The sequence below is a fragment of the Poecilia reticulata genome, chromosome 19 (genome assembly GCF_904066995.2).
Source record: "Poecilia reticulata chromosome 19, P_reticulata-male-v2, whole genome shotgun sequence".
Lineage (NCBI taxonomy): Eukaryota > Metazoa > Chordata > Actinopteri > Cyprinodontiformes > Poeciliidae > Poecilia > Poecilia reticulata.
Genome location: NC_088848.1, coordinates 998,763 through 1,010,186, shown reverse-complemented (window position 1 = coordinate 1,010,186; position 11,424 = coordinate 998,763). Strand labels below are relative to the sequence as shown.

At 45.3% G+C, this 11,424-nt stretch overlaps 1 protein-coding gene across 2 annotated transcripts; it reads left to right on the top strand.

Annotated features, from left to right (window-relative positions):
• The first annotated feature begins 52 nt into the window (after positions 1 to 52).
• On the top strand, positions 53 to 10,390 carry csnk1e (casein kinase 1, epsilon). 2 transcript variants are annotated; one of them, XM_008436264.3, is made up of 11 exons: positions 53 to 335; positions 1,549 to 1,646; positions 2,419 to 2,529; positions 2,598 to 2,746; positions 4,466 to 4,694; positions 4,764 to 4,934; positions 5,013 to 5,161; positions 5,453 to 5,651; positions 5,722 to 5,867; positions 6,726 to 6,778; positions 8,461 to 10,390. In XM_008436264.3, exons 1-10 carry the CDS (start codon positions 301 to 303, stop codon positions 6,756 to 6,758), a joined length of 1,320 nt encoding a protein of 439 aa, XP_008434486.2. In that variant the 5' UTR covers positions 53 to 300; the 3' UTR covers positions 6,759 to 6,778; positions 8,461 to 10,390. The 2 variants fall into 2 exon arrangements, with proteins under 2 accessions (XP_008434486.2, XP_008434487.1); XM_008436265.3 differs by having other exon boundaries at positions 1,481 to 1,646.
• Positions 10,391 to 11,424: the final 1,034 nt, after the last annotated feature.

Sequence of the window (11,424 nt, the reverse complement as noted above, 5' to 3'; positions counted from 1 at the left end):
ACCTGTGGAGGTGCTGCTGCTTTAAGAACATCCGGGCATCTCTGCGGATGACATCATTGATATTGTGAGCGGTGTAAACTGAGAGCGGACTGGGTGTGAGGCGCAGCCACGCAGCGGAGGATCAGCGACTCTCAGGCTTTGATTTATATTTTATTTCTCTGACTTTCCTGTAAAATGCAGTGAAGCCGAAGCGCTGCGGCGGGAGCGACGCAGAGGCGGCGCGGCGTGCGGGCTGCGCGTTCAGGTCACGCATCTCTGAGGGAATGATCCGTCCCGCACTCCGTCGGCGCGCCGCTGTCCATGGTCCTGACTGAGACGGAGCGACCACAGAGCCGGTGAGCAGGTTCTGGAGGTTCTGGAGGTTCTGGGTCGTGTTGGGCTGCAGGGCGCGGTTGGGACGCGATGCTGCGGCTGCGGCCGTCGCTATCTGGGGCAGATGCGTGAAGCGTCCCGCCTTGTTGTGGCTCCTGGCGGAATTTCTGCTCGGATGCGTTAGAGGCGGGTCGTTTTCCTGCGTTTGGGTCCGGGCTGTGGGTTCTCATGGAGCAGCGGGGGGTCCGGCTGCCCTCCCTGCAGCGGCAGCAACTCAGCCCGTCCCGGTCCGGTCCGGTCCGGTCTCACTCATCCAGCATCAACACAGGGAGATAATTTAGGTCATTTAGTTTGTTAATAGAGGAGGAAATGATCTAATCCTTCGACATCTTCACCATATGATGCTAAATATTTACATCCATCCATTTTCTTGCACCCTTGTCCCTCAGTGGGGTCGGGAGGGTTGCTGGTTCCTCTCCAGGTAACGTTTCGGGCGAGAGGCGGGGTCACCTGGACAGGTCGCCAGTCTGTCGCAGGGCAACACAGAGACACACAACCATGCACACACACACTCACACCTAGGGGCAATTTGGAGAGGCCAATTAACCTGACAGTCATGTTTCTGGACTGTGGGAGGAAACCGGAGTACCTGGAGAAAACCCACCATGCACAGGGAGAACATGGAGACTCCATGCAGAAAGACCGGGAATCGAACCCAGAACCTTCTTGCTGCAAGGCAGCAGCTCTACCAGCTTCGCCACTGTGCAGCCCATGCTAAATATTTACAAACTATTAATTATTTGCTAACTATTTAGCTCAGATCTAAATGTTTAGTTAGGAAGTTAAATATTTAGTCTTGAACTAAATATTTAAACTATCTTGTTGGATATTTAGTTAGCAAATTAAATGTTTATTGTTGAACTTTAGCATTTATGGATGAATGAATAATATCTCATGTTTCTTTTTCTCTCTCCTGACAAATGAACCAAAATGCTGCTGATCATTTCCTGCCGTCACAAACTGACCGTTTCCTGAGTTTGTTGCTGCGGCTCTCGGTGCTTCTGCGGATCAGTGGTGTCGGTTCTCATCTTCATCGCTGCTTTTACTTCCTCCTCTTCCTCCAGTTTTCTTTGCGCTCATGACACAGCAGAGTTTCCTTTTCCTGCAGCTTTGCAGCGCTCTGTGTTTGCGGTATCGATCCGCGGCGGCTGACTGACGGGTTGTGTTGTGTCCCAGAGAGGTGAAGCGCTGCGGAGCGATGGAGCTGCGCGTTGGGAACAAATATCGCCTCGGGAGGAAGATAGGGAGCGGGTCCTTTGGAGACATCTACCTGGGTGAGAGTCGCAGCTTCCTTGGTTTACTCACACACGTCTCAGGTTTTTGTTTCATTCTTTTTTACAGTGCTATACTCGGACTTCTTCTTTTTCAATCTGAAAAGTGTGGTGTGCATTTTGTATCCAGCTGTAAGTCTGTGAAATTCATGTTGTGGGATATTTTAAAGTCTAAAGACCTAAAAATTGTCCTCACTTTTGCTAAAAAATGGGATCAAAGTCAGTCAGACTAGATGGAGAACATCTTTAAATATTAGGTTTAAAGTTAGAGTTAGATGTGGACTTTGACTAGGCCCTACTGTAAGGTGCGTTCTGTGACTTGAGGAGGTTGAGGCTACTGCTAATATATAATAATAATAATATATCCTTGCTAGCTAACATAGATATATTAGCAGCTAACAGGAAAATTGGTTCTGGTTCCTGCAGTGGAAACAGAGGGTGGAGAAAAACGAATGTAGCTAAAACGATAGCTAGCAACGGTCAAAGTTTAGCTGTTGTGCTAATTCCGGCGTGTTCACACTGCACTGTAAATCTGATTAATGTCCACTGTGTTAATTAAATCAGATAAATTAAATTAAGCTAGCTTTTTGTGTCTGTTGTGATTTAAGTGTAAATTTATGGCCAGTCGGTTGGACGATGCTTCATTCATTCTGTGCTAAACGGTTTTGTTGTTACCTAAAGGGTTTAAAAAGTCTTAAATCTGAATTGATGAAGCCCCGTCTGTCTGTCTGTCTGTCTGTCTGTCTGTCTGTCTGTCTGTCCGTCCGTCCATCAGGTTCAAACATCGCTACAGGAGAGGAAGTCGCCATAAAGCTGGAATGTGTGAAGACCAAACATCCGCAGCTCCACATTGAGAGCAAGTTCTACAAGATGATGCAGGGAGGAGGTGAGGATTCCGGATGACACGGGTTTAAACGGATCCAGTTTCCCAACGCTCCGATGTTTTCCCTCCAGTGGGAATTCCCTCCATCAAGTGGTGCGGCGCCGAGGGCGACTACAACGTCATGGTGATGGAGCTGCTGGGGCCCAGCTTGGAGGATTTGTTTAACTTCTGCTCCCGCAAATTCAGCCTGAAGACGGTCCTGCTGCTGGCCGATCAGATGGTGAGAGAGAACGACAGACAGAGATGGGCTGGGCTTTTATATTTCTGGGACTGGCTAACGTTATCGTTGTGTAGCTTGGCATTTGAGAGGCTACCGTTAGCTTTGGATAGGCTAGTGTTAGCATTTGATAGGCTACCGTTAGCTTTGGATAGGCTAGTGTTAGCATTTCATAGGCTACCGTTAGCTTTGGATAGGCTAGTGTTAGCATTCCATAGGCTACCGTTAGCTTTGGATAGGCTAGTGTTAGCATTAGATAGGCTACCGTTAGCTTTGGATAGGCTAGTGTTAGCATTAGATAGGCTACCGTTAGCTTTGGATAGGCTAGTGTTAGCATTAGATAGGCTACCGTTAGCTTTGGATAGGCTAGTGTTAGCATTAGATAGGCTACCGTTAGCTTTGGATAGGCTAGTGTTAGCATTAGATAGGCTACCGTTAGCTTTGGATAGGCTAGTGTTAGCATTAGATAGGCTACCGTTAGCTTTGGATAGGCTAGTGTTAGCATTAGATAGGCTACCGTTAGCTTTGGATAGGCTAGTGTTAGCATTAGATAGGCTACCGTTAGCTTTGGATAGGCTAGTGTTAGCATTGGATAGGCTACCGTTAGCTTTGGATAGGCTAGTGTTAGCATTAGATAGGCTACCGTTAGCTTTGGATAGGCTAGTGTTAGCATTAGATAGGCTACCGTTAGCTTTGGATAGGCTAGTGTTAGCATTCCATAGGCTACCGTTAGCTTTGGATAGGCTAGTGTTAGCATTTGATAGGCTACCGTTAGCTTTGGATAGGCTAGTGTTAGCATTCCATAGGCTACCGTTAGCTTTGGATAGGCTAGTGTTAGCATTAGATAGGCTACCGTTAGCTTTGGATAGGCTAGTGTTAGCATTCCATAGGCTACCGTTAGCTTTGGATAGGCTAGTGTTAGCATTCCATAGGCTAACGTTAGCTTTGGATAGGCTAGTGTTAGCATTAGATAGGCTACCGTTAGCTTTGGATAGGCTGGTGTTAGCATTAGATAGGCTACCATTAGCTTTGGATAGGCTAGTGTTAGCATTAGATAGGCTACCATTAGCTTTGGATAGGCTAGTGTTAGCATTAGATAGGCTACCGTTAGCTTTGGATAGGCTAGTGTTAGCATTAGATAGGCTACCGTTAGCTTTGGATAGGCTAGTGTTAGCATTAGATAGGCTACCGTTAGCTTTGGATAGGCTAGTGTTAGCATTAGATAGGCTACCGTTAGCTTTGGATAGGCTAGTGTTAGCATTAGATAGGCTACCGTTAGCTTTGGATAGGCTAGTGTTAGCATTAGATAGGCTACCGTTAGCTTTGGATAGGCTTCTCACTCACAACTCTTACTTGTTTTTAAAACAGGAAATGGTTGGCCTGGATGTCTGTAAGTGACAAACACTGACGTGTTTTTAAACACTTTACTGAAATGCAGCGTGACATAAAACATGAACTGTATAATACAGAGCTGAAGTTGGCTTCAGGTTGAATACACTATAGTTAATTAATTTTCACAAATCAAATTAAGGTTTAACAAATCACAAGCCAGGTTTTAAATATTCTGGTTTTAATGTGTAGTCCATGTTTGAAGAGTTTTTACCTAATTAAAATGACTCAGTTTAGTGGAACATTCGGTGGAATCGCCCTTTAGGGGCACAACGGAGACGGAAACGTTGGGCTTCTGACTCGTTCCAACGCCGGGTCGACCTTTCCTCCCAGATCAGCCGGATCGAATACATCCACTCCAAGAACTTCATCCACCGAGACGTGAAACCCGACAACTTCCTGATGGGCCTCGGGAAGAAGGGCAACCTGGTCTACATCATCGACTTCGGCCTGGCCAAGAAGTACCGAGACGCTCGAACGCACCAGCACATCCCCTACCGCGAGAACAAGAACCTGACCGGGACGGCGCGATACGCCTCCATCAACACCCACCTGGGCATCGGTAAGTTTCCCCCGCAGGCCTCCGGTCTCACCGCGCCGCCGCTTCACGCCGCTGAGCTTTCCTCCACAGAGCAGTCGAGACGAGACGACCTGGAGTCTCTGGGTTACGTCCTCATGTACTTCAACCTGGGTTCGCTGCCCTGGCAAGGACTCAAGGCCGCCACCAAGAGGCAGAAGTACGAACGCATCAGTGAAAAGAAGATGTCCACCCCTATTGAGGTGCTCTGCAAAGGATACCCCTGTGAGTGGGACGTCAGAGGAGGAACGCGCCATTTTGAAACGGTTTGAGATCCTCACCATTCCTTCCTGTCTCCGCCAGCCGAGTTCTCTACCTACCTGAACTTGTGTCGCTCTCTGCGGTTCGACGACAAGCCCGACTACTCGTACCTGAGGCAGCTCTTCAGGAACCTTTTCCACAGGCAGGGCTTCTCCTACGACTACGTCTTCGACTGGAACATGCTGAAGTTTGTGAGTGTCGTGTTTTTGTCTCTTTGAGTTAAGGAAACATCTTCCAGAGAACTTTGGCTGTTCGAATGGATCCGTTCTTCTCTGTATGTTATGCCACCGTTTTCAGCTCCACGTGTTCCAACTCTTTCCAAAACGCATCGTCCAGAGATGCTTCTCTGATCATCAGCTCCACAAAGTCACATCCAAGCTGAGCCCTTCCCTCTGGGTGCTGTCCACCATGTTTGACTGGGTTATGAGGTATTTGCGGTGATACTGTGTGCCGTGTTGAATCCTCTTCTTCGTCTGTTTCAGGGTTCCAGCAGGACAGCAGAGGACGGGGAGCGAGAGAGGAGAGAAGGGAAGGAAGGGGAGGACCGAGCCGGCGCGGGTCAGAGAGGAGCCGGAGGCCGAGCCCTGCCTCCAGGTCCGAACCCTTGTGCCGCCAACCGACTCCGGATCGAGCCAGAGACGGCGCCTTCCAACCAGGCGTCGCGTGGAGCCCAGCCGTCAGGTCAGGAGGCCTTTTGGGCAGAACACCGTCAGACGAGGTTTAGTTTCTGACCGCTGTCTGCTGCGCGCAGGCAACCGGTCGCCTCAGGCGGGCCGGGCCGAGAGAGCCGAGAGAGAAAGGAAGGTGGCGATGAGGCTCCACCGCGGCGCCCCCGCCAACGTCTCGTCCTCTGACCTCACTGCACGCCTAGACCAGTCACGCATCACTGCCTCACAGGTAGGACGTCTGGGATGGGGACCCCACCTTTAGCCGAGGACCGCCCTCTGCTAGCCTGTTTGGTCCACTGGTGTTTGGACTGTTAGGGTGATGGTCCGGTAGACTCGGTTCTGGAACCAGAACATTTGCTCCACCTCCAGCTGCTCTGAGTCAAACCAACCTGTTCCCCTCCTGGCCTGTGGGGGCGCTGCACCAAGAACCACTGAAGGAAACGACAAAAACCTCTGAAGACACTGAGAGCAACTTCCTTCTTCACCAGATGGAAACAAGATGGAGGATTTTAGCGGTTGGAGGATTTCTCTTTAGGCTAAAGACCAGGAGCCATTTCTGCTGCTAGCGCTAGGCTAACATGTTAGCTTTGGTTGGATTTACCCAGAATGCCCTGCGCTGTAGTCCACTTCCTGCTGCTGGAGCGGTCTCTGGTCCGCTTGGCGTTCACATTCAAACCGAACCAGAGTTCACTTCAACCGAACCCAGACCAAGGTTTGGAGGACCAGAGGTCAGAGGTCGACTAGAGTTCACACCTCAAAAACCAGACCGGACTTTGACTAGGCAGATGATCTGGAGTTGGATTAAAGTGAACCAGGCAGAGCTGAAGGCTGAATGCAGCTTAAAAATTTATTTGAAAATGTATATTGACTCTGTTTTCCTCAGAAAAGAGTTGAATATGAACTGATGACGAGATGAAAGAAGCAGAGGAAGAAACAGACGAGTGAAGAAAATATTCAACAAGAGAGAAAATTTAATCAGGAACTTTTATCACCAAGAATCTGTTTCCTGTATATCTACAGATGTTGGGTCGTCTGCAGATTTTTAGCATCTGAGCTGCTTTAAGCTCCTCTCTTCTCCTCCATGTAGGTCAGTGTCCCGTTTGAACATCTGGCAAAGTGACTTCCTGCTGGCGGCTGCAGGTCAGAAACACCTTCACACATCATCACCTGTTCATGGTGGAAACATGGCAGCAGCTGCTTGTAGCTCAGCCTTCAGTCAGACTGACAGGATGCAGCTTCAGCCGTTCTGCTCACAGCGCCCTGCAGACGAATTCACATGCTACAACTCAAACTTCACTGCTTTTTATTGGGACTTTGCAGGCAGCCGACAGGCACAGACAGCGAAACGCGCCGCAAACACAGGAATCATGTAAACTTCAAAACATGAATGGAAAAAGAAAAAAGCTGCAAGTGCAGAAAACATAAGTAAAAACCTACAATGAAGAAAACAGAAGCAAAGCAAAGTTAGCTGAAGCTAACGCTAAGCCGCTAAACACAGAAAAACGATGGAAGCTAATTGTAAACTCCTAAACACAAAACATTAGCAGACGCTAACTCTGAATTACTCAGCACATAAAAATGGTTGAAACTAAAACTAAACTGCTGAACATATTTAAAAATGATAAAGTCTCCAAAACGAATTTATCCTTCAAAAAAAGGTTTAGCTGAGACCAAATCAGCAGGAAGAAACTTTATCACCCAGGTTTATTAGAGAAACAACAACACAAATGGAAATTACTGATTTTGTTTTAACTCATCGTGTGATTAATTGATTTATTGCTAATTGTGACAAGTCTAGTTTAAAAAATATATCTGCACTGCAAAAACACAAAATCTATCAAGTAATTTTAGTCTAATGCAAATAACTGGAAATAAATCAAAACAAGAAACTTTTCATCGAGATGTTGAAGCTGTTTTAGATAAATTATTCCTTAATATAGATGAAAAAGTTCTAGTTGCGGTTACCTAGCAACCCATGCCAAGCCCAGCCTGTTACCTAGCAACCCATGCCAAGCCCAGCCCGTTACCTAGCAACCCCTGCCAAGCCCAGCCCGTTACCTAGCAACCCTTGCCAAGCCCAGCCCGTTACCTAGCAACCCTTGCCAAGCCCAGCCCGTTACCTAGCAACCCCTGCCAAGTCCAGCCCGTTACCTAGCAACCCCTGCCAAGTCCAGCCCGTTACCTAGCAACCCATGCCAAGCCCAGCCTGTTACCTAGCAACCCATGCCAAGCCCAGCCCGTTACCTAGCAACCCCTGCCAAGCCCAGCCTGTTACCTAGCAACCCCTGCCAAGCCCAGCCCGTTACCTAGCAACCCCTGCCAAGCCCAGCCCGTTACCTAGCAACCCCTGCCAAGCCCAGCCCGTTACCTAGCAACCCAGTTCTAGTTCCACTGGCAGATTATTTCACTTAAAATAAAACATATTTCCCATATTATGAGTGAAATAATCTGCCAGTAAATCTAGAGCCACTTCATCAATGGTAAGGAATTATTGACTTAAAACAAGATGAAAAGTTATTTGTATTGTTTTATTTCAACTGAACTAAAATATTTGTATTAGAAACTGAACAAAAATAAGATTTTTGTTTTTGCAGTTTTTGACCAAGTTAAGGAAACTGTACAACTTTTAGACCCTTTTTCAAAAGTTTCTAATTAAAACATTGCTTGTAAATTTTCTGCTGAGCATGTGAAGAAAATAATGTAAAAAAACCAACTATTTATCATTTTTAAGTGCAGGATAAATAAATAAATGCCTTTTGTTCTCTCAGCTGCCAGCGAACCGCCTGGTTTTCTGACGTTTCTTTTTGTCTCCCATCATGTAGCAACCGAAGGGCATCGAACCCCCGGACTTTCAAATCCAAATCGAGCGAATGAAGGCATGAATGGTGAGGGAGGCGGCGGGCGGGCGAGCGAGCGAGGACCCAGAGCGTCTGTCCGTGTGTCTGCCGGTGGGAGCGTGAGCCAAAGCCTGATGGGAAACCAGTGGAAGGAGGAGAAGCTCCAGCTGGACCAGTTTGGGCTTCGTTTCAGCTGGAATCGGGAGCTGGGCGCTAAACTTTGCTCCTTTTCACCTTCACATCAACACTGAGGCTCAATTTGCACAAAAAAAAACAGAATGAAAACATCAAAGTGCACAAAAAGGACTAAAATTACACAACTGTGATTTATACGTGTAGTCGATCAAAAAAGATCAATTAGCTTTTGTTTGAGAGCGAAATCTGCAGCTTCTGCTGTTATTTATTCTGATCTGAAGTTGAAGCCAGATATTTACGTCCTCTGTATAAAACGACACAACCTTTATTCTCACAGGTCATTTTCCTGTTTCAGCCCAGTTAGGGCAGCCGCAGCCCTATTGGGTAAATGTCAGATTATCAGGAAGACAATATTTCACTCGGATCAGAGCGTCTCTGGGCGGTTTGCTGGAGTCGATCCAAACGTTCCAGTTTTTCCTCCATCAGACTTTCCTCCATTAAAATCCAGTTAATTCCAGGGTCTTTCATTAATTAGTCAATTTAATCAAAAACGAACAACTCAATTCAAAACCCCGATCATTCATGGAGCTCCTTTAGAAACATGGATTGTTGATGCTAACATTAGCACTAGCTAATGCTAACATGTTTAGCATTAAGATGCTATCTCAGGCTAGCATAGCTTTGCTGTCAGCAGTCTTTTCCAGCGTCCAATCAGATTAAAGCAGAATTTAACCAGAGAAGAAGAAGAAGCTTCATCCTCCATCTTCTCTGTGCGTCACATTTACGGGCGTACCGGAAACGCATGAAAACAAAGGTTCCAAAAAAGAGATTCATTAAAATCTTTACTGCGATTAATAGAAATGAACGTGTTAAAGTTCCTGTGATGTTTGTCTCTGTGTTTGTTGACAAGCTGTAAATTGTCTCTTTAAGTTTCTTTTTCAGCGATGGCTTCTTCATCTCTGAGCGATGATGTGTAGCCAGGCTGATGCATCACCAGGAAACTGATATTTTCAAACGATAGGTTTAGTTTTTGCTGCTGTTTTACGCCACACTGCAAAAAACACAAAATCCACCAAGTATTTTTTTCTAGTTTCTACTGCAAAAATCTTATTACACCTGAAACGAGACAAAACTAACTTGCAACACAGTAAATAATTCCTTCATACGAATGAAAAAGCTTCAGTTCCACTGGTCAAATGTCATAAACTTGGTTTATGAATGTTTAAATTCAAAGAAATTCTTTATAAGTTGTTTAAAATCTATCAAACTGGAATGATTTCTGTAATTCTTACTGACCTAAAACAGGAAAAGTTTACTCTGATTTATCGTCAGAACCTTTTTACACAGAGGATTAATGTCTGGTTTCAACCTGCAGCCTTGGAAACTAAATCAAAAGTTTTGGTCTCAGCAGGAGCAGAGGAAACGAGTGAATGTGAGAAAATCTGCAGTGAAAAAGTTTCTGCTTTTGGAAAGTCTCCATCTTTGTTCGTGTTCTTGTGCTTCTGTTTCGCCTTCAGCTTTGCTTTAAGGACTCAGAGGAAAAGTCCGGACCAGGAAGAGGATTATCGTATGGAGTTAATCGAATGTGAGCAAGTGGACGTGTACAGCAGGAGGAGTGTAGATACGACTCGGCAGAATGTGACAGAAAGCTTATTTTTTATATCAACCTTTAGAGTCTGAGACAGAAGGAACAACTGGCGACTGTTTTCCTGTTTCCTGCTTTGGTTTTATGACTATATTGGTGTTTATTTTCAGATTCAATAAAAGTATACGCAGCTTACCCAGACTCCTGGTCTTGTTTCATGGGTAAGAATGGCCTAGTCAAAGTCCAGACGTAAGTCCTCCATCCAGTCTGACTGAGCTCAAGCGGTTAGAGATGGAGGTGAGCGTTCGTCTTCACCAAAATGATTCCTAAAAATACGTCCACACTGGATTTTCCACTTGACATTTAAAGTTCATTTTTTAAATGTTTTAAAGGTTGAATTTGTTTTGTTTTTATCTTATTTTGCTGCTACACACTTATAAATCAGTTTTCCTTATTCCTGGTTAAATGATGGTTACAAATATTATAAATAAATCTATCAGCAGCACAAACCCAGGACCTCATCTTCATTTTTCTAAAGTTTGATTTCAAGGAAGGTAAAAAGAAATTCTCCTGTATCATTCAGATTTTTATTAGATTTTTCTGACGGATCTAAATGAAAATGTTTGTTTTGATGTCAGACTGTGATGTGATGTGTCCGTAAATATCTGGTTTATATTTTACAAAATATTGCAATAACAAATTTAGTTCCCACCAGCTGATGACAAATTTTAAGTAACATGATATAACTAGTAGTAGTAGTAGTACATATATTTTATTTTTAGTAGTATCTGCAGTACTAAAAGGTACTTTTAGGATTAAAAGTGCCTTTTGCTTTTGACTTTTACTTAAAAATGTTGAAGAAACAGTGCATGGGTAGTTTCTGTTCTGTTCATCTGACATCTGAATGGCCCAACAGAATCAGCAAATAGACAATAATAGAACAATGAAGCTTGTTTATAAATATAAAGCACCTTCATAATAGTACTCAAATAGAAGTAAAAAAGCCCTGTTTTAACCCAAAGTTACTCCAGTAACTAATGAGTAAATAAAAGTAATTAGAAAGTTGATGAGGAGCGTCATTTCCCACGCCAGGCCCAGTTTGGACAGGAAACCGGGGGATACTGGCGAGTGGGAGCAGTTTTACGTCACTGCGAGTCCCAGAATAAAGCTGCGCAAACTCAGTGCGCTCAGAACATAAGCCCCGCCCCAAACTGGAGTGCTTGTGATCT

What these genes read in the sequence shown, in the direction of transcription:
- csnk1e (XM_008436264.3), top strand. Translation starts at nt 301, where the DNA reads ATGGTCCTGACTGAGACGGAGCGACCACAGAGCCG. An exon ending in TGCTGCTGGCCGATCAGATG is followed by an intron (nt 2,747 to 4,465) that starts GTGAGAGAGAAC and finishes CTTTCCTCCCAG; the next exon opens with ATCAGCCGGATCGAATACAT. An exon ending in ACTGGAACATGCTGAAGTTT is followed by an intron (nt 5,162 to 5,452) that starts GTGAGTGTCGTG and finishes CGTCTGTTTCAG; the next exon opens with GGTTCCAGCAGGACAGCAGA.